Raw genomic sequence first — 24818 nt, 5'->3', positions numbered from 1 at the left:
GGTTTCAGATTAATCTTTAGAAGCTGTAACTGGTAACACTTCTAAGTCGTATATGAAAGAGCACAAAGAGATTAATCATTTTTATTAATTTTTATATTTAAGTTAAATAACCAAATTTCAAGGACGCTAGAGGGAATTAGCTTACGTTAGATCTTATTTAAGAGTTTGCCAGCCGGACTCGGTGGCTCAGCCTGTAATCCTGCGCTTTGGGAGACTGAGGTGAGTGGATTGCCCGAGCCCACGGGTTCGAGACCTGTCTGGGCAACTTGGTGAGACCTCATCTCTACAATAAATAAAAAACTAGCCAGGCATGGTAGCGTGCGCCTGTATTCCAACTACTTGGAAGGCTGAGGCAGAAGGGTCACCAGAACCCAGCAGGTCGAGACTGCGATGGCCGGGAGCGTGCCACTGCACTCCAGTCTGGGTGACAGAGTGAGACTCCAACTCAAAAAAAAAAAAAAAAAAAAAAAAGAGTTTGCCTTTAACAATATCTGATATGCATATTGATCAGTAGTATTTGTTAATGTCACAGAAGTTTCATTTGTAATAGCTTAATTGCTTAAAATTCTTGCATATAAAGTAAATTGATAAAATTTATGTCATTTTTTGAAATTGCTCAAATGTCAATTAAGGGAATGTTTTCTGACTCCAGTACCTTCAGTTTCTTCATCTGTTAGGGTGATTTTTTAAATACAGCGGTAGAATGAATTAAAATTTTTGCCTTAATATACAAATACATAATAAACTATTGTTCTCTTACAGGGAAATCTTCATTGACAATTCAATTTGTTGAAGGCCAATTTGTTGACTCCTACGATCCAACCATAGAAAACAGTAAGTATTGTTTTCAAGTACTTAAAAACTGAGAAACCTCCTTTTGTGTAAAATAGCCATTGTGCATTCATGGAGGCTTTGCTTGCAGGAGGTAAATTCTGTATTTCTCTCAGTAGGATTCAAAGAAAACTTACAAAAGCTTTACCCACTTTACAAGGAAAGATTTTGCATTCTGTGTCCACATCCCCTGCCATATAGAAATTGTTATTCAAGTCGGTAGGAATCCAGTCCAGTATTAGAACCTTCATATTCCATAATATGCTTCAAAACAGGAATAGGAAGAGTGCAGTCTCCTGTCTCCCCACTCCCACCCCCAGCTCTTGCCCTTTTCAGGGATTCCAAGCTTGAAAAAATGAAAGTACTTCAGATCTCTTTTTCCTTACTCTTATAGAAGCAATATCCTAAAGAGTTGAAGGAAAAAATGAGCCATTATGGGATTGGAGAGAGCAGTTGCAGCTTTAAAAAGAAGTTGACTCAGTGGCTCAGCCTGTAATCCCTGCACTTTGGGAGGCCAAAGCGAGTGAATTGCCTCAATCCGTGGGTTCGAGACCAGCCCAGGCAACTTGGCAAGACCTCATCTCTACAATAAAATCAAAAATTATCAAGGCCCAGTAGCACACGCCTGTAGTTCCAGCTACTTGGAAGGCTGAGGCGGAAGGTTCGCCAGAGCCCAGCAGGTTGATGCTAGGGTAGCCGTGAGTGTGCATGCCATTGCACTTCAGCCTGGACTATGGAGTGAGACTTCAACTCAAAAAAAAAAAAAAAAAAAAGTTGACTCAGAAAGCCTGTTGGCATTTCAGGCCATGTGGAGAAAAAAACAGGGAAGACCAGAACCAACCTTTACTTTGTTTAATTTTGATCACATGGTTTCAGAATCTTCCTGAAGAATTCTAGGACAATGATACCAAAAAAAAAAAATATTTTTTTAAGAGGTGAGGTCTTACTATGTTGCCCAGACTGGACTTGAACTCCTTGGCTCAAGGGATCCTCCTCTCTCAGCTTCCCAAGTAGCTGGGGTTATAGGTTCATGACACTATGCCCAGCTTTCTGACACACCTTGATTCTGGGGATTACTAAGAAGAATCTGAAACCATTTCATCCATGGAAGCTGGGTTGTGGGAAGTTGATCTTGTTGCAAGTGTCTTAGAACCCCAGGTGAGCCCTGGAGTCAGTCTTCTCAGATTCTTGAGACTGGGATTTATCTAAGATTTCAGGAACATAAGCATGGGATTCATCAAAACCTGATTGACTTATGAAAGCCTACCAGTTGCTTTTGTACAGCCCAAGAGCTAAGAAAGGTTTTCATATTTAAAAATTTTTTTTTTTTTTTTTTTTGAGTTGGAGTCTCACTCTATCTCTCAGACTGGAGTACAGTGGCCACTCCCGGCCACTGCAGCCTCGACCTGCTAGACTCCGACAATCTTTCCACCTCAGCCTTCCAAATAGCTGGAACTACAGGCGCATGCTACCACGCCTGGCTAATTTTTGATTTATTGTAGAGATGAGGTTTCGCCAAGTTGCCCAGGCAGGTCTCAAACCCGCAGTCTCAGGCAATCCACTCACCTCGGCCTCCCAAAGCGCTGGGATTACAGGCTGAGCCACCAAGCTACTTTTAAGGCCAGATGCAGTGACCCATGCCTGTAATCCCAGTACTTTGGGTGACTGAGACAGAAGGATCACTTGAGGCTAGGAGTTTGTTTGGTTTTTCTGGGGTTTTTTTGTTTTGTTTTTTTGGTGACCTCGACATGATGAGGCTAGGAGTTTGCGACCAGCCTGGGCAATATAGTGAGACTCCACCTCTACCCCCAAAAAAGTTTTTTTAAAAACTGGGCAAGCATGATAGTACATGCCTATAGCCCTAGCTACTTGGGAAGGAGGGAGGATTGCTTGAACCTAGGACTTTGAAGTTACAGTGAGCTATGATTGTATCACTGAGTGAAAGACAAGACCCTATCTCTAAAATAAATATGTACTTTTTAAAAGTCCAAAGAAGAATAATGTCCGTGACATGTGAAAATGATATGAAATTCTAATTTTAGCATCTTTTAATTTTAACATTGGAACACAGTCATGCTCATTCCTTTACATGTTGTCTATAGCTGCTTTTGCCCTACAATGGTAGAGTTGTTGAATAGTTGCAGAAGAGACCAGATGGCCTACAAAGCCTAAAATATTTACTACCTGGTCCTTTACAGGAAATGTTTGCCAGTCCCTGGCTTAAAATATTTGGCTGTCCTTTGTGTCCCAGTGTGCTTGTTAGCAGAGAAGGAAACCTGTTGGTTGATTAACTAACTTTGGGACCCATGTTTAAAAGTAACCTCTGCTAGAATCTGCAGGGTCCCAGCCACATCCTGTGATTCACTTAGCTGGTCATTATAGAACAGTGAGCAAATTTGAGGAGCAGAGTCATATGAATGCTAGGTGAACAGACTTGGTTTTCTATTCACTGGAAAAAGAACACAAGAAGAAAACTATGATTTGGAACTTTAATATTGCTATATATAGCAATTTAGGGTTTTGTGTCTTTAAAAGGATATGGCTCATTTGGGAATTTTATTTGTAGAACAATAGAAGATAGTTTTGGTAAGCTCTGCCTATAAAAGTGGATAATTGTAGATCTTTATGCCATTTAAAATTGAGGTGGGAGGAAAATAATGGTGTGTATAAACATATTTTCTTTATAGCTAAGTGATGGATCAGAAGGCCAACTTATGCAACTTGATATTAGCTCAGAAACAGAATGATATGACCTTACAAGGCTGTCGACATCATCTTTAATTGTGTTTTTACATTTTTTCCTGTCTTAATGTTCAGTAAGACTTGTTTTCATCTCAAGAATGAATTCAGTCTTTGTTTTTTAATGTCTTTAGACATGAACAGAAATAAATATTAGTATATTATCCATTAAAAATTTGTGAGGTATGTTCAGACATTGTTCTATTCACCTATTTACTATATTTCTGATAACCTAATATAGGGCAAGGCCTTTATTCCACTCTTTCCCCCACTATTTGATAGAAAAACATTGTTCAATGATAATAGTGAATTAAAACAAAAGGATCAGGTTATCATGAACCTGTTGTTAGCAACTAAATAAATGAATGGCTTAAGATTTTAAAAGACCCAGTGCTCTAGATCTGGAAATAATTTAGTAATTGCCTTACACTTTGCAATACAGAACAGGCTTTTTATATAGCAAACATTCAGTGGTAACACATTTCTGTGAAGTGTCACTGTAAAAACAAAAATTCTGGGCCTGAGTCATCTTTTTTAACAGTAGAGATAGAATAATATCAGTAAAACCAATATATTTTCTAGTTTGGGGAAATTTTTAGGCCAGAAGTACTGCTTATGCAAATATACTTTATTATCTACTATAGTATTAATCAAAGACTTCATACAAACTAAACTGATATGATGAAGTTAAACTAGTGGTAGTTTATCATTTAAAAGCAAGAAGAGCAGCAGTTCACAACTTCTACCATCTCAAGGTAGCTCAATTGATATATGATATGTGCCTTAGAAAATTGAAATGTTTCAGTTAGGTGTTTGCAGCTATATCAGACATTGCCTGCTGGCTGTAGACTTCTTAATAGGATATGAATTAAGAGTCCTCACTGTACTTTATAGTAACACAAATCTTTGTGAATATTAAATTTCAGAAACCTCTATTACCTGACTCAGTAGCTTTTTCTAGTTAAATAACTCCTAGTCTGCTTAGGGAAATCTTAGGGTTTTAGGTTGAAAATTGATTGATTTCTCCGGTGATTGAAAAAGATAGAAAAGGCTCAAGGAAAGTAAAGTCAGGAGCAAGCCAGCTTTCCAGTTCTATATGGTGCTGAAGCTAGAGAGCAAAGTAGAATCCATAGAATCCATTCCTGGTTGGTCCTAACTCTTAGTTTACATTCCTTTTTTCTGTAGTAGCAAAAAGAGACTGTTTTTTCATGACAGCAAGATGGAAGCCCTTCAATTTCATTGTGCTGCTACACGCAGGAGGATTTACATTCTCTTATGTGCAAAGATACACTCATACACTTTTTTTTTTTTGAGTTAGAGTCTCACTCTATCTCCCAGACTGGAGTGCAGTGGCCGCTCCCAGCCACCGCAGCCTCCACCTGCTGGGCTCCGGCAATCCTTCCGCCTTAGCCTTCCAAGTAGCTGGGACTACAGGCGTGCACTACCACGCCCGGCTAATTTTTGATTTATTGTAGAGATGAAGTCTTGCCAAGTTGCCCAGGCGGGTCTCGAACCCGCGGGCTCAGGCCATCCACTCACCTCAGCCTCCCAAAGCGCTGGGATTATAGGCTGAGCCACCGAGCCCGGCCCACTCAGACACTTATTAAAGATTTTATTTGATTTACATACTGTGTACGATTACATCTCTTACCCTTTTTCTCTTCCATTACTGGTCAGTATTTTCCCTATTCTTGTTGGCTGAATCTTCTGCATTTTCTTGGCTTGGCAATGTAGAGTGCCCTGTCTCAGGCCTTTTCTCTGCAATTGTTCTCTAGTGATCTTCCCCTCTCCTCAATTTGCTGGAAAAATACATGTGTGTTCTCAGCCCCAACCTCTCCCCTAAGCTCTGGAGTTTTTTATTTAATGCCCTCATTTCCCCCTGGGTATTTAATGGGCACTGCAAACTTAGCATACCTAAAACCCAACTTTTAATTCTCTTCTTTATCTGTCCCCAGGATTCTTCCTAAAGTGTTTCTTGTATTTGTAAATGGCAACTCTGCTCACCCAATTCCTGAAGCCAAAAACTTTTGAATCATTTTGACTCTCTGTCCTACTTCCAGTCAGTCAGAAAATCTTTTTGATTCTGCGTCTGAAATACATCCAGAATATCTTCCCCTCTAGTCAGGTCAGCAGCATCATCTATATATCATAGTAATCTGTATAATCACGACATTGGTCCCTATATTGTGGGCTCCTACCAAATATTCCTGTGTCCATTTTTGTCTGTTATTCACAGTGTAGCCAAGGTGACCTTGGTTTCCTATCACATTCAGAATAAAAATCCAAAATTCTGTAGGCCTTATGCCTTCTCTCCAACCTAGTTACCTACCTGCCATTCTCTCTCAACTTCAGCTGCATTGGCATTCTTGCTTTTTTCACTTGCTATTTAACCTCTGCCTGAATGCTCTACTCCAAGTACCAAGAAAATAGCACACAGGATGGGAGGGTGCATGAGTGTGTCTGTATCTTCCTTCACTGGGATCTGAGCGTACTGAGTGTCAGGGACTCCTGCATCCCAAGCACCTAGAACAGTGCTAGTGGTGATAATAGGTGTTGAGGAAGTAGTTTTGGAATGAATGAATGATGTTGAGTTTCAATAATCTTGTCATAATAATTATGTTATACTTCATCACCACAGTTACTTGGTTCTAATTGGAGGTCACTGGTTTTATTGCTCACCAGTTTTTTATATACTTTTCATCAAATCTAAAACTTATTGATCTTCCTGAATCTTCCTGGCTGAAGATTTTCCTACAGATACATCGTGACTGCCCCCTGGCTGACAGTGATTGAAAACTCCAGCAATGCAAGATGCAGCCCAAGTTCAAAGAGGATAGATAGATACAGTGTGAAAAAAATACGTTAGCTTTTTTTCTTAGAATTGATGAAACAGGTTATAATAGGTTCTCCCCATCTTGAAATATTCTGATTTAGTTTTCATTTAATTTATTCCCTTACAGTGATGATTTCAGAAAAGGTACAAGAATGATAATAGTATGGCTGTTGGTTTATGTAGTCGGTCTGAAATTTTTATTTGCCTGACTTCTGACATCCCTGCTTGCATTAGAAAAGTATGATGCTGTATGATTTTCTTTGATTATTGCTTTTCTTTCCGCTATCTTTTCTTCTCTGTAGATCTCCTATATTTCAGATAAGATCTCCTATCTATCCTCCTTATCACTTAAGAGTTTTCTAGCATAATTTCCATTTGCCTGTTTTTCCTTTGCCTTTCGTCTATGGATAGAGTGGGTCCTGTCGACTGTGCAGGGGATAGGTTTTCGTGCCTGGTTCTAATCATGTAGGATGGCCAGCCGGGAGATTAAAGAACTCATCATGAGCCAAGATGGCTGGGGTGCCAGGTATGCAGAAGAAATCTGTGCCGCTTCCTTTTTGGGATTCCAAATGGTTGCTTTTATATTGTTACTGTTAGTAGTTCTTTCCTCTTTTGTCTATATTTGCTTGAAGTCTGTCTCCCCAGAATTCTGAATTTTCCGGAAGTTATTTGAGTCTACTTTTTTTCCTCCCTTGGTGGGGAAAATAAGTTATGACAAATTGCTTGGATCCTTAAGCTAAGTGAGAATAATGCCTTCACCACAGAGCATCTGTTTTGTTGCTGTTTTAATCTGTCAATAAAATTTAACTCATTCGCGACTACTGATATAATTTACATCATTCCAAATTCTGTTCCTGGTTGCCACTGATGTGAATTTACATCTTTGAAAATTCTGTTTCTGAATGCTGCAACGTTGTCATATGTATGTGTTACTATATTTTGCTCGAAAATGAATAGTCAGGCAGGGAGAAAGTTAATTGAGATAATTATCTGATATTGAATGCACAATGTTATTGATTTACATAGTTGACAAAAATTGCATGTTGGTCATTATTTTGTTGCAATTAATGTTGTATACTTGTATCTTGATATTTCAGGGCTTTCATGCTTCATTAAAAATAATTTACCATAATTATGGAAAATGAAGAAATACGTGCTGATGAGATTTCTGAGGTCAAAGGTGGATCCAGTGAACATATTAGTGATAGACAGTGATATAATGATGCAGTGTAAACAAAGAAATATAATGTAGATAACCTATGACAGTAATCTAGTACTGATGAGAATGAATCAGATATTGAGTGGACAAAATACGATCCAAAAAAAACTTAGAGCCGGGCTCGGTGGCTCAGCCTGTAATCCCGTGCTTTGAGAGGCCGAGGTGAGTGAATTGCCTGAGCCCGTGGGTTTGAGACCCGCCTGGGAAACTTGGTGAGACCTCATCTCTACAATAAATCAGAAAAATTAACCGGGCATAGTAGCACGCCCCTGTAGTTCCAGCTCCTTGGAAGGCTGAGGCGGAAGATCGCCGGAGCCCAGCAGGTCGAGGCTGCGGTGGCCGGGAGCGGCCACTGCACTCCAGCCTGGACGACAGAGTGAGACTCCAACTCAAAAAAAAAAAAAGAAACTTAGAAGTGTTTATTGGTAATCCAGGTGTCAAGATATTTCCAAATGATCCTCACAGTGTAAGTGAAGTTGAACTATTTATTGGAGATGATTTTATAGAACTGACTGCAACTGAAACTAACAGATAGTATGATCAGGAACAACACAGATATAAATGTTCAAAGAAAAAAAGTGGAGCAATACTACAGTGTCTAAGATAAAATAATTTCTAGCATTAAATATTTTGATGGGACAAGTGAAGAAAACCACAATACCATGATTATTGGTTAACACAACAGATTCGTCAGTTGTGATGCCTGTCTTTTCAAAAATAATGGCACGAAATAGATTCCTACAAATTTTGTGGTTTCTTATTTTTCCAATAATGCAGAAATCCAGTCAAATCCAAGCAGGTTACACAATAATTTATTATTGAACCGGTAATAAATTATGTTTTAAATAAGTTCAACACTGTGTACAAACCTGAACAAGAACTTTCCTTGGATGAATCCATGATATCTCATCGTGGAAGACTATCTTTTTGGGTTTAATCTGAATAAAAATACAAAGTATGGAATGCTAGTCAAAGTGATATTTGGGGCAAATACTAGATATGTATGCAACTTTCACCTGTATTGTGTAAAAGGTGAAAGTTTAGAAAAGACCATTTCACTTGTGCTTAATAACAGAAGTCTGCAGCAACCAGCTTCATTTTTTTTTTTTTTTTTTTTAAATTTTCACCTGCTCTAAGTGTTAGGAAAGTAAAACATTTGCCAGTCACAAATGTTTTTTGACCAGGAATGGTGGCTCATGCCTGTAGTCCCAGCATTGTGGGAGGCCACAGTGGGAAGATTGCTTGAGCCAAACAGTTTGAAATCGGCCTAGGCAACATAGCAAGACCTTTCTTTACAAAAAAAAATTTTTGTTTAAGTTAACTCAGCATGGTGGCACATGCCTGTAAATCCTAGCTACTTAGGAGACTGTGGTGGAAGGATCACCTGAGTCCAGGAGATTGAGGCTGCAGAGAGCCGTAATCATGCCACTGCACTCCAGTGTAGGCTACAGTGAGACCCCAACTAAAAACAAAACAAAAGCAGTTAACTTTTTTATGTACTAAAAGTTCTTAGCATTTCAATTAATATTAGCTGTTTGTGCTTTTGTGCCTGAATTTCTCTAAGTTAGTGGAAAACATTTGTGTTTTTGGCTGATTCTAGACTTCAAACTATATAGTATATTGCACTTTTTTTACAAAAGGAAGAACTTGCCACCGTGCATTCAAATTATTTTTATAGGATATGAATTGTTGCCTAATTTCAGTTTCTTTGAAAAATAATCAAAGTTTATCAAGCTTGATGTTAGCCAGCCAGAGTGTGTCTTAGTTAAATAATGAAATTAGGGGAAGATCCATACAACTCAGTGATTTGTTCTTTTTTGTTTCATCGGACCTTTTTGTGACACTATTAGGGACTGTGTTTGATGGGTTGTCTTTGTTCAAACTTTAAGTGGGTTAGTGCTTTAATTTTTTTAACTAATGTTTATTTCCCTTTTTTCCTGTAGCTTTTACAAAGTTGATCACAGTAAATGGACAAGAATATCATCTTCAACTTGTAGACACAGCTGGGCAAGTAAGTGACCTCTGGTATCTCAGACTCTTATACCGCTTATCTGACAGTCCTAGCCCTAGCACTGATTTTTAAACACAACACCATGCCAAGAAACCCCTCATATTGTATGTAGACATGAAAGTCCCTGACTTTCAATAGTACAATTTATTATTTCGTAACTTTACAGTGGGTTTACTCCATTAAGTATATTTTTGACTCTAATATTTTCTACTTAAAATGAGTTTATCAAGATGTAGCCCCATCATAAATTGAGGAGCACGTGTATATAGCATTGTTAATATGCTGTCTACTTTGTCTTTTCTAAGATATTTACAGCAGTTTTTCAAATAACTTGTTTTACTTCAGAATTGTTTTAAATATATTCTTAACATTGTGAGGGTTAATATTTATTACATGATAGTGATTTTCTATTTTTGACCTTCAGTTCTATGTTAGACAATTAGTGTTTTCTTTCTTTTTGTAACATATGTTCTCCTATATTAAGAGCAAAAGTAAATCTTCTGTAGGCGAAGGACATGAAAGAGACATAGGGCAGAAACAAACTGATTTAATCGTGTGAGGGCTTGGGCTATAAAACACTGATTTGATTGGAGTCCAAGATCCAGTTTGAGTGCTACCTTGAGTTTATATATTTACATTATCTGGTGGACAGTTTGAGAGTGATTACTAGATTCGGGAGTTTTGATTTTATTTGCTATACAATAGGAAATTGCCAAAGGTTAGGTTACCCCACAAAAATGATATTCACAGGTTAATGTAGCAGAGATGTGTGGAATGGGTTGTTGGGGGAATTGACTGGAAGTAAGGGGGAAAGAGGAACAAAGAAAAGCCCTTTTGACAACTTAGCTGTCCCATTACCATGGCACCCATTCCTGCTTTTACTAGAAACCATTCTGTTAGACTGAATGTATCCCTGTTCACTGGAGGGTTGGAAATGCAGAAAGGCTGGAATTCAGTTCCTAACTCTCCTGCCATTGCATCTTAGAATCCACAAAGAATCAGATTAGCGGGAGGATGAGTGTAGTTTGATGTGGTCTGCTGTGTTAAATGGAGGCTGATTTTCTGGAACCTGGGAAATTGGAGTAGTGTGACCTGTCCTGTGGGTTTGTAATGACTCCCTCTGCTTTATGTTTTGAAGTGAGCATAGAAAGTGTGACTCTATCTATCCCCCATCCCCCAGGGAAGCAAGAAAATAACTGTATCGAGTGGGTGTCAGCACTGGAGAAATCCTGTAATTTCCACTTTGAAAGCTTCAAAGACAATAATTGTGTATCTCTTTGAGATTTGTACACAGAGTTGTAACATGAGCCTTCCTTATTCACCACACTTCCCTCTGGTGGTGATAGAGTATACTTTAGTAGTCAGACATCTCTATCTTGATCTCGATGGTTTTATTAGCAGAACCCTCCAGGGCTTTCATTCTCAGGATACCTGTCCACTTGCTGGAGTGGGATTTGAGGGGCCGGGGAGTGATAGGACTCTCCACAAGGGAGCCATGGCACAGATGACAGGAATCATCTTAGAAACTATTGGGGAATAGCCACCTCGGTAGGAAATTGTGTTGGATTCTTAAGGTTTGTGTTTTTCTTTTATAGTTAAGGTGACTATATGCTTTATTGCCTTAACTAAGACACTTTTAAAATTGAGAGGATGTGACTAATAATTATGCTGAGACAACAGGTATAAACTTAGAGCGTCCTGGGCAAAGAAATACAGCCATTCCATTTATAATGGAAGCCTGAATTGTCAGGATTTCAATTTGCTTTTATATCTTTGGACTCTTCTTTAAGATGCTGAAAAGTGGGGATGAAGATGTAAATTGACAGATTACTTCCATGAAATATAACTATAGAAACTTTTTTTTTTTTTTTTTTTTTTTTGAGTTGGAGTCTCACTCTGTCACCCAGACTGGAGTGCAGTCCACAGCCTTGATCTGCTGGGCTCCGGCGATCCTTCCACCTCAGCCTTCCAAGTAGCTGGAACTACAGGCACGTGCGACCATGCCCGGCTAATTTTTTTTATTTATTGTAGAGATGGGGTCTCGCCAAGTTGCCCAGGCAGGTCTCGAACCGCAGCCTCGGGCAATTCACTCACCTTGACCTCCCAAAGCGCGGGATTACAGGCTGGAGCCACCGAGCCCGGCCTAGAAACATATTTTATGTCAGGCCAGTTAAAGAACCAGTGTTTCATAGTTGTTTGGTGTTTGGGCTCTGGAGTTACACTGGCCTGGGTTTGAATCTTGGCTTTTCTTACTTAACCTACTGACCTTAAGAAAGTGAATGAGCCTTTCTGTGCCTCTGAGCCTTCATCTATGAAATGGTGATAATCGTATTATCTACCTTCACAGAATTGTTCCATTGACATTAGTGAGGCTGTGCTCTTTGTAGACCTTTATGCTCTTGAGACTAGAGTGATACCTAACATGTTAACTCTGGACATTAAGAGTCATGCATGGTGGAAGCGCATATACTTTTCATACTTGGAGAGCTGTCCTTGAAAATATTTTTCTAGAGATTCAGTTTATTTATATTGATTCCCCTTATCAAATTAGAAGATGTGCTCTCCTGAGGTACTGTTTTGATCTAAAGCATAAATGTACATTTGGGCATCAGTCGTTTTATAGATACAGTAATACAAATAGTGAAACCAAAAGAATCAAATTTTAGAGAGTATGTGATGTGAAATATGACAAGTAGTGGTCATATTACCAGCTTTGTCTTGCTTCTTTGAGTTCTATCACTAATGGATACAAGTATTTAGAGAATTTTTGCACAAAATATATCCAAATTTATCTATGTTGAATGATTTGTTCTCATTCCAACTAGGAGTTCTTAAAGGTTATATTTATTGTTGGGAGATAGTAAAATAAAAGGTATGCTAGTATTTACAATTCATTCATGATGGCAAAACACAGACATGCCCTGTCATGGTTTTACCCTTCATTCTGTTGAAAACTGGATGAGGAAAAAATATATACCTTTATTGCTCCAAGAGCTATTTTTCAAATTGCATTCTTACTGGACCAGTTTTAGAATAAAGACTAGTTGTAGTAGGGAAAGATGATTAAGGGGAAGATTCTGTAGTAAATTTGTTCACTAGCTTACACATTTCAGGTGTAAGATTGTACACAGTAAATTGCTGCATAGCAATACTTGATAGCAAGTATTATTACTACTTAGTAGTTTACATCAGTATATATATATAACACTAGAGCTTAGTTAATTGCTCAGCTAGAGATGGTAATGAACATAGTTAAATACAGAGTGATTATTTTTAGATTACATGAAATATTTTGTTTTGGCCTGATTTTAAGGTGAGAGCATGTACACTGAATTCATTTGGAGTAAGAATGGGAGGTATCCCCCCCCAAAAAATGTAGCTTATTCTATATTAATAATTAGAGTAGACTCAGTGACAAATGAGTCACTAACAGTTTATAATGTAACCAAATCTACCTTTAGAATTTGTTTCCTTAAAAAATAGGTATATATGGATATGGTACAAAAATAAAATAACACAAAAGGATAAATCAGCGTAAGACTTTCTACCTTAGCTGTCTAACTTCCCCAGCAACTACACTTATTAGTTTATAGTGTATGCCTTTAAGATATTTTATACATGAATTTTTAAGTTTTTTTTCTTTTTAAATAAAAAGTAATAATATCTTCATCTTGGAGATTATTCTACATAAATACTTGTGACCTCTTTTCCCCCCATGGCTGCATAATATCCAATTGTTGAATAACTCATAAGGTAACTCCTGATCATCAAATTGTTCCAGTCTTGATACCAACAGTGCTTCAGTGAGCATCCCAGGTGGTGTTTTAGATGTAGGATAGTATGTATGTAAGAAAACTTCCTGGCTATGGGCTGACATAGGGCTACAGTTTATGTTCTTATGAGTAGTGAATAAGAGTGTCTGTTTCCCTAAACACTCACCAACACAACGTATTACCAAATCTTTGATACTTACCAATCTGATAGGTGAAAAATAGCATCCTAATGTGATTTTAACATGTATTTTTCTTCTTAGCAGGGACTTTGATTTTTCATGTTTGAAGACATTTGTATTTTTTCTGTGAATTATTCTGTCAGTCTGTGTACTTTGCCATATTTTATCTTGGGTAGTTGGTCTTTGCTTGTTGATTTGAAAGATCCCTTGATATGTGAAGAAAATGAATTAGTATTTAGCATAGGACTTGAGTTGCAGTGTTTTGTTTTTAATTTGTTCTTTGTTTATGGTTATCATTTGAGAGGTTTTTGGCTATGAAGAATGGTTTTGTTTCACATAAAGTCTCCCGTCTATTGTGCACATAGTGTTCAACTTTAAATCTTTGATTCCTTTGGAATACGTTTTGGCCAAGGTGTGAATTAGAGATTGGCTTAGCCATCCACACCCCAGATGACTCTGTGCTTGTCCCTACACATTTTGTCGAAGATTCGTTTTTAGCCTTACTGATTGAATGCCAATATTATCATGTGCCTAATTCTCATCTATTTGAGTCTTAAGGTTTTTCAGTCTATTCTCTTCATGAGCTAGTACAGTATTATTTTAGTTACTGTAACTTTATGGTTTTCACTCACCTGCCCTATTTTTTCTCAGAAAGTATATTTTTTAAAAACCAGAACCGGCTGGCCTCAGTGGCTCAATCTGTAATCCCAGCACTTTGGGAGGCCAAGGTGAGTGAATTGCCTGGGCCCGTGGGTTCGAGACCCTCCTGGGCAACTTGGGAGACCTCATCTCAACAAAAAAATCAAAAAACTTAGCCGGGTGTGGTAGCGCACGCCTGTAGTTCCAGCTACTTGGAAGGCTGAGGCGGAAGGATCGCCGGAGCCCAACAGGTCAAGGCTGCGGTGGCTGGGAGTGGCCACTGCACTCCAGTCTGGGCGACAGAGTGAGACTCCAACTCAAAAAAAAAAAAACAAACCAGAATCATGCTATGTTTATATATTAATTTAGTATTAATCAATGGATATTCTGATGATTCTACATATTTTTGCTTAATACCATAGCAAACTGTTCTCAGTTATTTAAGTCTTTTGTCTCTTGGGAGTGTTTTAAGGTTTTTTTAAATATTATATGCTTTTATTTTCTTAAATTTATTTTTAGGAATTCTTTTTTTTATTTTGGTTGCCCTTGCAGCTGGGGGTTCTTTCCTCTGTCGTACCTTATAACTAGTTGTTGTTTCCCTTTAGGGAAAGGGTACTTTAAACTTGGACCTACTGTAACTGAGTTAATGACTAGATAATTTGGAATTTTGTTTTTATTCTTTATTATATCAAAGAATTAATAGTAAAACTTAATTTTTCTTTGATTTTTTTTTTTTCCAAGAACTTTGTATTAGGGCAGTAATTCTGGCCTGTCGTGAATAGTAGTTGTAACTGTACTGTTGGTTGCAAAGTTAAAAAGACAACTGCTTAATCTAATGGTGCCATCATGTGATTTTTCTATAATAATGCATGGGACATGCGGTCTGTTGACAATTCTGTTTCAAATGAGAATGAAATGTTTGCACCAGACAGTGATGCCTGCTGATGAAAACTGCACCGACGTCAGAACTTTTTGTGTACCTTAATAATTCTGTATCTAAAGCAAAGTTTCATAAAACTGCTTTCTAAAAGTAGGAACTACTGAGCTGTTACATAATATACACCTTTGTTTTTATTTCCTGAAGTTGCTCAGGAAATACTTGGTTTCCATAAGTCTGAATATACCAGTCAATACAGTGTTTTTATTGTTTTCTCTTTCTTAAATACTGGTGGCAGCCCTCTAGCAACCCCATAGATTGATACTCTGGTCATTGTGACTGACATACACAGAATAGGTCAGATAATATGATAGTTTCAAATATGAAAATACAGATTTATGGAATAAACCAATAGGATTTGCAAATTTCCTGTGAGGTCTAAGAGATTCTGAACTTTTCTTCCTTAAAAGAAATGTGGTAGTGCTTGCTTCTTGATATAAGAACACAGAGCCACCAGTCATCTTTGTATTCCATCATCCTCTCTTCCGAGAATTATAGATGCCACAGCCTTCCCCCTAAGTTCCTAGGACAGCCAGTCCTTTTTGAATATTGGCTTGAAGCACATTATCACCTCCAAACCATTCTTAAATATTTGGTGTATAGAGTGTGTATCTGGACTAATACTCTAATCCACTTTATGTTTATTTTGATTTCTTCAAATAATACATGGAGAAGCTTTGGGTAAAGATTGTTATGCTGAGCCAGGCTCGGTGGCTCAGCCTGTAATCCATCTCGTGCCTTTGGGAGGCTGAGGTGAGTGGATTGCCTGAGCCCGCGGGTTTAAGACCCGCCTGGGCAGTGAGACCTCACCTCTACAATAAATCAAAAAATCAGCCGGGCATGGTAGCTCATGCCTGTAATTCCGGCTACTCGGAAGGCTGAGGCGGAAGGATCGCTGGAGCCCAGCAGGTCGAGGCTGCGGTGGCCAGGAGTGGCCACTGCACTCCAGTCTGGGCAACAGAGTGAGACTCCAACTCAAAAAAAAAAAAAAAATTGTTATGCTCTATGAAGACTTTACTCAAAGGTAATTATTGTTTTCTTCCACAGGATGAATATTCCATCTTTCCTCAGACATACTCCATAGACATTAATGGTTATATTCTTGTGTATTCTGTTACATCAATCAAAAGGTAAGGCTCCTGCTGCTTGCTTTAGCCTCACGTAGATAACATTAATCCTTTTAAAGGACTATGCTGGAATTAGTAGTAATGACAGTTAGACTTAATCATTAGGCATAATGGTTTTTGATGATTTCCTCTTGGAGCAACTGTGTCGTTAGCAGGAGGGAAAGCGTCCCAGTAAATGTTCTGTTACACTGGCAGAATTAAAAACTATTTCTTACCTCAAACTGCCTAGATAGATAATGGTTAAACATCTATCTACCATTTCTGCTTTGAACTTTTCTGCTAATTGAAATTGAAAATGTATAAATGGGTTTTATTTTGTGTGTGTTTTTACCATATTAATGGGAAACAGACTTTCTAATACAATTTGGGGATTTCAGTTTGTTAAATATTTAATCCTTTGGATTTATGAACATAAAACTTTCAGTAGTAAGGAGCTCACTTTATTACATAAAAATGGAGCCACTGTTTCTTATTTGTAAGAATGAGTATTGGTTCCTCTAGCCACATATTTCATGTGTCATCTCTGTTATCAGGATGGCATATATTGTCATGAGGAGGAGTGGTCTGTGTCTGTGGACAGAACAGCTGGCTGGATGTAGCAGCAGAGCTCTGGACACAGTGACAGCTTGTCTTTGAAGACTTCAGGAAAATATCAGTGCCAGTGGAGGGATTTGGTGAATAGCTAGCATCTATCGAGTATGTGTGACATGTTTATTGTGCTCCTTGCCTACATACTACGTGTTACTTCATTTCATCACTACCTTAAATAATCTTTCATCAGAGATGTTTTATTTCCTACTTTACCTAGATAGAAAGAAACTCAGTGACAAAGAAGTAAAGTAACTTGTCCAAGGTTGCATGGCGATGGTGCTGAGATTCGTATTCATTTCTCTGGTTCCACAGTCAAGGCTGGCACTGGCCAATAGACTGCAGTGATGGAAATGTTCCATATCTGTGCTACAGGTGGCTATTTAAACTAATTAAAATTAAACGAAATTAAGAGTTTAGTCCCTCGGTTGTACTAGCCACATTTCGGGTGCTCAGTAGCCACCTGTGGCTTGAGCTCCCATGCTAGACAGTGTCTGGGTTCTTCTCCTCACACACTCCACTACCAATGAAAATTCAGTCTGCTGTAGGTTAACATTTTTCTCCATGGCAGGGAAACATACTTTAAGGTGTATCCTGGTGTATTTTTTTCTGGGCTTTGTTTTAGTCTTCATGGATTGTTTTAAACATAATTTTATTTGCTGTCTGAGTGCTATTTTCTTTTTTCATGTTTGTATATTTTTACTTGCCAGATAATATACATTTTTCCATTATTGCCTCTGTTTGAAAATAGTGATCTTGACTGTATCATATGCCATGCTCAACAATGGAAGGATAACTCTCTACCTGTTGATTGATTTATATTCTTGTCACTAAAAGCATAAAACCACTGTCTACTATTTGGGGCTTGGTGGTTTTCTTATTGACTTACAAAAGCACTTTAATTAGTAAAACTGTCAATACTTGTGCAAAGATTTAATTTTCAATTTATGTTTTAAAAATTTATACAGAGGGTACTGAAGAAATTTTACACATTTTAAGAAAGAAAAAACTGTATTAAAATTAAAATACTCAATATATACCAATAGCAAAAGACTAATACAAGTCACGTTTGACTTCTACAATTAAAGAGGTACCTGCATAATCAACATTTGTGTACCTAATCATGAACTCTACCCCGCATCTTTTAAAAAAAAAAAAAAGTGCTCAAAGTGGTTGCCATCAGCATCCAGATACTTCTGATTACAGTGAACTAAGAGCAATACATAGATAGCATCTCTTTAAATGTGTATACATTTTTTGGCATATTTCATACATAACTGATGTTCTGTTTTCATATGCTCAGTAAATTCTAAGTTTTTCTATTTAAATGAATTGCCATTATCTCACTAAATTGTTTGAAAAACACTGTTCAAGTGTTATTTAATTATTTGTAGGTATAATTTTATTAAAGATTTATATAAAATAATTTTATTATTTTAGAAAATAATTAGTATTGGTTACTTTACAAATTGTTGCTCTGACGTGTTAAAATAGTGGGTAGAAAATGTTCTTAATCATCCATTGATTTTTTTTTATATCTCCCTTTTTTGATGGACATAAATTAGATGGCATTCAAAAATCATAGCATCTGTCCCTGAGGAAATTGAAAAATACATAAAGTTTGATTTTAAAATATGAAAATTTGCTCACCAAGGACATTGTATATATGAAAAAACTATGGCTTAATAATCTAAAACAGAGGACAAAAGGCTTGCTGTGTCATCTCAGTAGTACTTTTGCAAGTTTTGACTGTTTCTCCTTACTAAAATGTGGGTGTGTTTTCTTTTGTTTTCAATAACACTTTTTAGTAGCCCATAGTTTAATAAGCATTCTCAATAGAAGAGTGGTGTTTTGTTTTGTTTTTTAGAGACCTGTATGCTAAATACACAAATATTGATGAATAGCCAAGAAATGTTAGTACAACTTATGTTAGCAAGTATTCTTTTTAGCTAGTGGCAGCTGTTGTGTACTACTGAGCTCTTGCATACCCAAGACCATGTTTCTCGAACTTTTTGTAGTGGCAGCACACAATAGTGGTATTACGTTGAAAACCAGCACATATAAGTGCATGTATAGAACTGACACCTTTCTCATGTGCAGTGCACTGTGTCACTTTTTTTTCTTTTTGAGTCAATGTTTTATTCTGTCACCCAAACTGGAATGCAGTGGTGTGATCACAGCTCATCGCAGTCTCAAGTGATCCTCCCACCTCAACCTACAGGCATATGCCACCACGCCCAGATAATTTTTTTGGCTTTTTATAGAGATAACATCTCACTTTATTGCCCAGGCTGGTCTTGAAGTCCTGGGCTCAAGCAATCCTCTCAACTCAGCCTCCCAAAGCCAACCACCATGCCTGGCTTCTTTTTATTATTATTATTATTATTATTATTATTATAGTTCTGTTGTGAGGTTAAATGAATCCATAGAACTTCAGTGACATGAACCTTTGAGTTCTTTCAGGCTTGCTTTGCACACTTCACTACATTCTAAGATCGCTCTTGGTGGTTTCAGAGAAATTGTTTTTCTGTTTTAAATAAAATCTAAGTTTGCCCTCTTGCAGTATTTACCCTTTGATTCTAATGGATTCTATTAGACTTACACAGAACCAATGCTATTTTGCTTTCACGTGACCAAAATGAAAATATTTGAAGACAACAGTAGAGATGATTTGCTTTTAAGTGAAAGTGTATATTAGCTATGTGTATTGCTACATAACAAATTATCCCGTAAGTTATAGCTGCTTAAAACAATAGCCACTTATGATCTCATAGTTTCTGTGGATCAGGAATCTGGGCATGACTTAGGTGAATCCTCTGCTTCAGCGTCTCATGGGCTACAGCTGGGGTGTCAGCTGGGGCTACAGTATCATCTGAAGGCTCAGTTGGGGAAGGAGGTTTCAGGCTTGTCTATGTAGCTGTGGGAGTTCCTTGAGAGTTATTGGACTGAGGTTCTCAGTTTCTTCCTTGCCACAGCCAGAGGCTGCCCTCCGTTCTTTACCAGGAGTTTCTCTTCATCAGGGCAAGCACATGAGAAGAGTTGGAGAATTTCCAGCAAGAAAGTCAGTCTTTTTAACCTGACCTCAGAAGTTATGTCCCTCACCTTTGCCACATTCTGCTTGTTAGAAGCAAGTTGCTAGGTCCAGTCCTCAGAGAGATTAAACAGGTGTGACCAGGAAGGTGGGGAACTCTGGGAGCCATTCCAAGCTGCCAGCCACAGTCCTAGTTCTTTCAGCTGTTTCTCACATGACTAATGACTGTATTTCTGCCCACACGGCCACACTATTTTAAATGCAGGCAAAAACAACATGCTGAGGGAATTGTAGTTCTGTACTGCAACCTAAAGTACTTTGAACACCCACACTACTTATTATTAGACCCGACGGAGAGCTGGGGGGTGGGGGACAAGTTAAGTTTATTTTTCTCAAAGCAACAGTATACAGAGTTTAAAATCCCAGTGTGTGATTCATTCAACAAGCTTACTTGTTCCAAAGTTTGAGATACGACAGTGAACAAAGCAGATAAATCCCTGCCTTTGTGGAGCTTATTATTTCTGGTGTGGGGGGCAAACAATACAAAGATAAATATGTGAAATAGTATGTCTGTGATAGTGCTAACAAGAATATAAAGCAGGGAAAGGGGTAAGCAATAGCAAAGGGAATTAGTAAATTTGTATAATGTAAACTGTAGAGGCCTAAGAAGTGACATTTGAATAAAGACTTGAAGCAAGAGAACATGTTCCAGGATCTCTAGGGAACATTCCAGGCACAAGGACGGCAACTGCAAAGGCGCTGGAAGTGTTAGAGGAATAGCAGGAGGCCAGTGCAGCTCAGAGCCTGAATGGATGAGGGGAGTAGAAGGAAATGGAGTTAGAGGTCAGGGTTTGGGAGTCACTGGGACGGAGTAGAGATGGGCACCTATCAGAGAATGCTGAACAAGGCATGACCTGGTTGCTGCAACAGGGTCCTATGGTTCTGTGCTGAGCAGAGGCTACAGGGGAAGGGTGGGGCCTGTTGAAACGCAGGTGGGCATGGGGAAGGCAGTGATGGCTAGGCATGAGAAGCAGTCAGATGCTGAGTAAGCTTTGAGGCAGAGCAAGTGGTGTGCTGACAAACGTTTACAAAGGGCTTTTTGGGTGAGGGTGGGAATGACTCATGGCCATTTGCCCACAGTCATTGATATAAATAATCCTGTTGTGGCATATTTCAAGTTATCATTGTGACATTGTTGAATGCAGACTTGAGTCTCAAGATGTCCTTGCTGGTGAGAGCCAACTCCCTCCTAGAGTCAGCCTATTGATTGGATTCAAAGCCAAGAGAGATCGGCACCATCTCGAGAATGTATATACCTAGAAAAGAAGAGGAACGGACTACATATACTTAGGGCACTCTAGCTACAGAAAATTCTACAAATTTTAATTTAAACAGTTTGTTCTTTGCTGAATGAATTGGGAGATTAAAATTTGTATTTGTGTGGTTTGTCAGCCCATTGTTACACTTTCCTATATAACTGTCTCACCTATTTCACTTTGAATATTCTCAGTGAGAATTGCTGAGTGTCAAATATATGCACATGTGAAAAAATTGGTAGGAAAAAATAGGAGTTATTTGTGTTCAGTTTATATTAAAATAGTGAAGTCTATGACATATTTTTCCCACTGTAAATATTACATAACATACATTTTAAAATTTCAGCATGCTTATAATCCCAGCACTTGGGATCTTGCCGAGGCAAGAAGATTGCCTGAACCCAGGGGTTCAAGACCAGCCTGGCATCTGGTGAGACCTCGTCTCTACAGTAAATCAAAAAATTAGCTGGGCATGGTGGCACATACTGTTCCAGCTACTTGGAAGGCTAAGATGAAAGGATTGCCTGAGCCCAATAGTTCAAGGCTGCGGTGGCCATGAGTGTGCTACTGCACTCCGACCTGGGCAACATGGTGAGACTCTAACTCAAAAAAAAAAAAAGCGCGTCTAATTTTATCCTTTTTGTTTTGTAGTTTTGAAGTGATTAAAGTTATCCATGGCAAATTGTTGGATATGGTGGGGAAAGTACAGTAAGTAGTACTATTTTATCTCTTATTTTAGATAAACTTATTATAATAGTGTCTTTGGAGCAATAAAATATAGCACTGACTAGTTTATTTTGGATTTTTTTCCTTGTAAATAGGATACCTATTATGTTGGTTGGAAATAAGAAAGACCTGCATATGGAAAGGTACGTAACTTTTAAATCATTATTGAATTATAAAATCCAGTCTAAGGTAATTTAGTCACTGAAGTGCCCATTTTTAATTACTGTTCTGATGGCACGATTGTTTTTAGCTGTGGCATTTTTATCTGTTCAAAAATGTTATGGACGTGCACAGAAAAAACAAAACTGCAGTGTAAATCTCATATTCCTCCAGAAAAGAGAGAACAAACTATAGAAAATTATCTGTAGGTTATCTACTACTTTGCATAAAGCAAACTCTTAAAAGACAAAGGTAGGGCAACTTCCTTGGGTCTCCTCCTGCTCTGGAGCTTTTCTGTCCTCTCAATAAATCCTGGTCCGTTGGTCCGTCCATCCATCCGTCCGTCGTGTCCCCCCCCCGCCAAAAAAAAAAAAAAGACAATGGCAGTGTGCTCTTGTATTCAGCAAATATTTTTTGAGTACCAGGGCTGGAATTACAAAGAGGCAAGGACCCTATGACCTTGGAGCTTTATGTATGAGAGTAAGATACTCTTGCAGCCTGTAGACAACCAAATTGAACTGTGAGCCCTTTCACAATTTCTTCTGGCCTTGGGTGCTGGAAACCTAGCTCTAAAACAAATTGTTACAGATATTGGAGTATTGAAAAATATAGTCATATTCTCTGAACTGGAAGTGTTTGCTGGACCATGGATCATCCCATAAGGCCATGTCTATTCTGTTCCCACACGCAGGCATAATTAAAAAGCTCCTGTGTTACATTCTTGGTGATGGATGTTGAGCCAGATCATGATTCTGCTTCATGCAGAAAAAAATTGATCAAAATGAAGCCTGTTTCATAAATCATTTATAGGAATTTTATGTAACGAAGAGCAATGTATTTTAACTGGATTTTTTTTTTCTTTTAGGGTGATCAGTTATGAAGAAGGGAAAGCTTTGGCAGAATCTTGGAACGCAGCTTTTTTGGAATCTTCTGCTAAAGAAAATCAGGTAACATATCTTGTAACCTCATTTTATGTTGTGCTCTCATCAATCTCAGGCATGTGTCCCACCTAGTCATCATTTGACTGTCTAGATCACTACTGTTTAATGTTTAGTCTTCTGTCATTCCTAATATCAAGCTTTGGGTTGCTTTAGGTTGATACTACTTATGTTTTTATAAATTCGGTCAATGTTCTACCTATGGGACCTAGAATATGTGTAGGATAAAGGAAGCTAATAGTAGAGGCAATACCACCTTTTGTGAACATAATGTTTTTATTTTGTATTAACAGCCGGTACAGAAATAAGTCCAGACATAGAAATGAAACAGGAATTATCTTATATTACTTTGGCATTCGTTTCATAACTGTAATCCTTCCCCCTTTTTTCTTAGTTTGAAACTGAGTCAGATGTTATGTGTTATTTTTAACATAGAAATGATTAAGAACAATTTTACAGGGATTTAGTACCAATTTCAGCCCTGCAGATGTTCTTTTGAAGGCCTGTCCTAAGAAAGATGTAGATTCTGTTCCAGAAGACTTCACATAACTGCGTTTTCCTTTTTCTTCCGTTGCTTTAATTTAGACCCATGCTTGTTCACCCAGACTATGGCGTTCATGCTTGTTTCTTGCCTCCAATAGATTGCTTACCTTTGTATTCCTTCGCTGCCCTTAACTTTCTAAAGATACACATCACATGATATCACCCTCTCCTCAGAAACTGTCAATGGGCTGCCCGTTACCTGTGAACAAGGCTCAGCCCTCCGTGTGGCATTGAGTGCAGTGTGTAATTGTTCTTTTCTAGTTTCTTCTCTCACTACATTCCTGTGCTTTGAATCATACCAAACTACCCCCACCTTCCTAAAACACAGTAGGCACTTTCAAAATGCCTCACCTTTCCTCGCACTCTTCTCTAATTATCTATTTACCATCATGAGGGGTTTTACAGTTTTGAGAGTGTTTTCAGTCTATGACCCTGTTTGATTCTCAAATAAGATGAATAGGTTTTCATTTCAGTAAGGAAACTAGTGTAGAAAGGGTAGATGGTTCCGTCTTGGTTAGTCTGGGAGCTGGTTGGTGACTGGCACTCATCCTTCCCTGCTCTATCCCCTCTATCCCTTTTCCCTGTGATGGAAGTCCCTAGTCCTAAAGGCCCTGCTTGGATTGAACCTTCTCCATTGACCTCTTATCAATTAATCCTGCTGAAAACAATATTAATTTCTTCTCTTTTATCTCCCTTAATCCATTCTGCGACTCAAGTCAGTATTATTTGCATATGTATCCTCCATAATGTTCAGTAGTGTTTTGGTATCTGGTAGGTTAATCTGTCAGCTCAACCATTCCTTGATTGTCAAATCTGTTTGTTCAGATATTGAGGGATATTAAATCTGTGTAACTGGTTCCCAAGAGTTGAGATAGTAAGAGAGACCTTTATTTTTTTTAATGGAATTAAGTCAAACATTCATTAGGTACCTACCTTATCCTTAAGGTCATCTCATTAAATCATCTCATTTTAGAAGTGAGGAAATAGCCAGGCTCGGTGGCTCAGCCTGTAATCCCGCACCTTTGGGAGGCTGAGGTGAGTGGATTGCCTGAGCCCGAAGGTTCGAGACCTGCCTGGGCAACTTGGCAAGACCTCATCTCTACAATAAATCAAAAAATCAGCCGGGCATGGTAGCACGCGCCTGTAATTCCAGCCACTCAGAAGGCTGAGGCGGATGGATCGCTGGAGCCTGGCAGGTCGAGGTTGCAGTGGCCAGGAGCGGCCACTGC

The 24818-nt window shown here is 38.3% G+C and overlaps 1 protein-coding gene across 1 annotated transcript in view; it reads left to right on the top strand.

Moving 5' to 3' along the window:
• RHEB (Ras homolog enriched in brain) overlaps window positions 1-24818 on the top strand; it is a 49450-nt gene that overhangs the window by 22591 nt on the left and 2041 nt on the right. Inside the window, exons 3-8 of the mRNA XM_008072713.1 lie at window positions 763-834; window positions 9566-9633; window positions 16209-16291; window positions 21875-21931; window positions 22045-22092; window positions 22974-23055. Coding sequence (XP_008070904.1) covers window positions 763-834; window positions 9566-9633; window positions 16209-16291; window positions 21875-21931; window positions 22045-22092; window positions 22974-23055 — 410 coding nt within the window. The remainder of the gene's footprint in view (window positions 1-762; window positions 835-9565; window positions 9634-16208; window positions 16292-21874; window positions 21932-22044; window positions 22093-22973; window positions 23056-24818) is intronic.

Source organism: Carlito syrichta, unplaced genomic scaffold, assembly GCF_000164805.1.
Source record: "Carlito syrichta isolate Samal-C Ts95f unplaced genomic scaffold, Tarsius_syrichta-2.0.1 Scaffold315400, whole genome shotgun sequence".
In the NCBI taxonomy this organism is placed as follows: Eukaryota; Metazoa; Chordata; class Mammalia; order Primates; family Tarsiidae; genus Carlito; species Carlito syrichta.
This window is presented reverse-complemented; position numbering and strand designations above follow the sequence as displayed.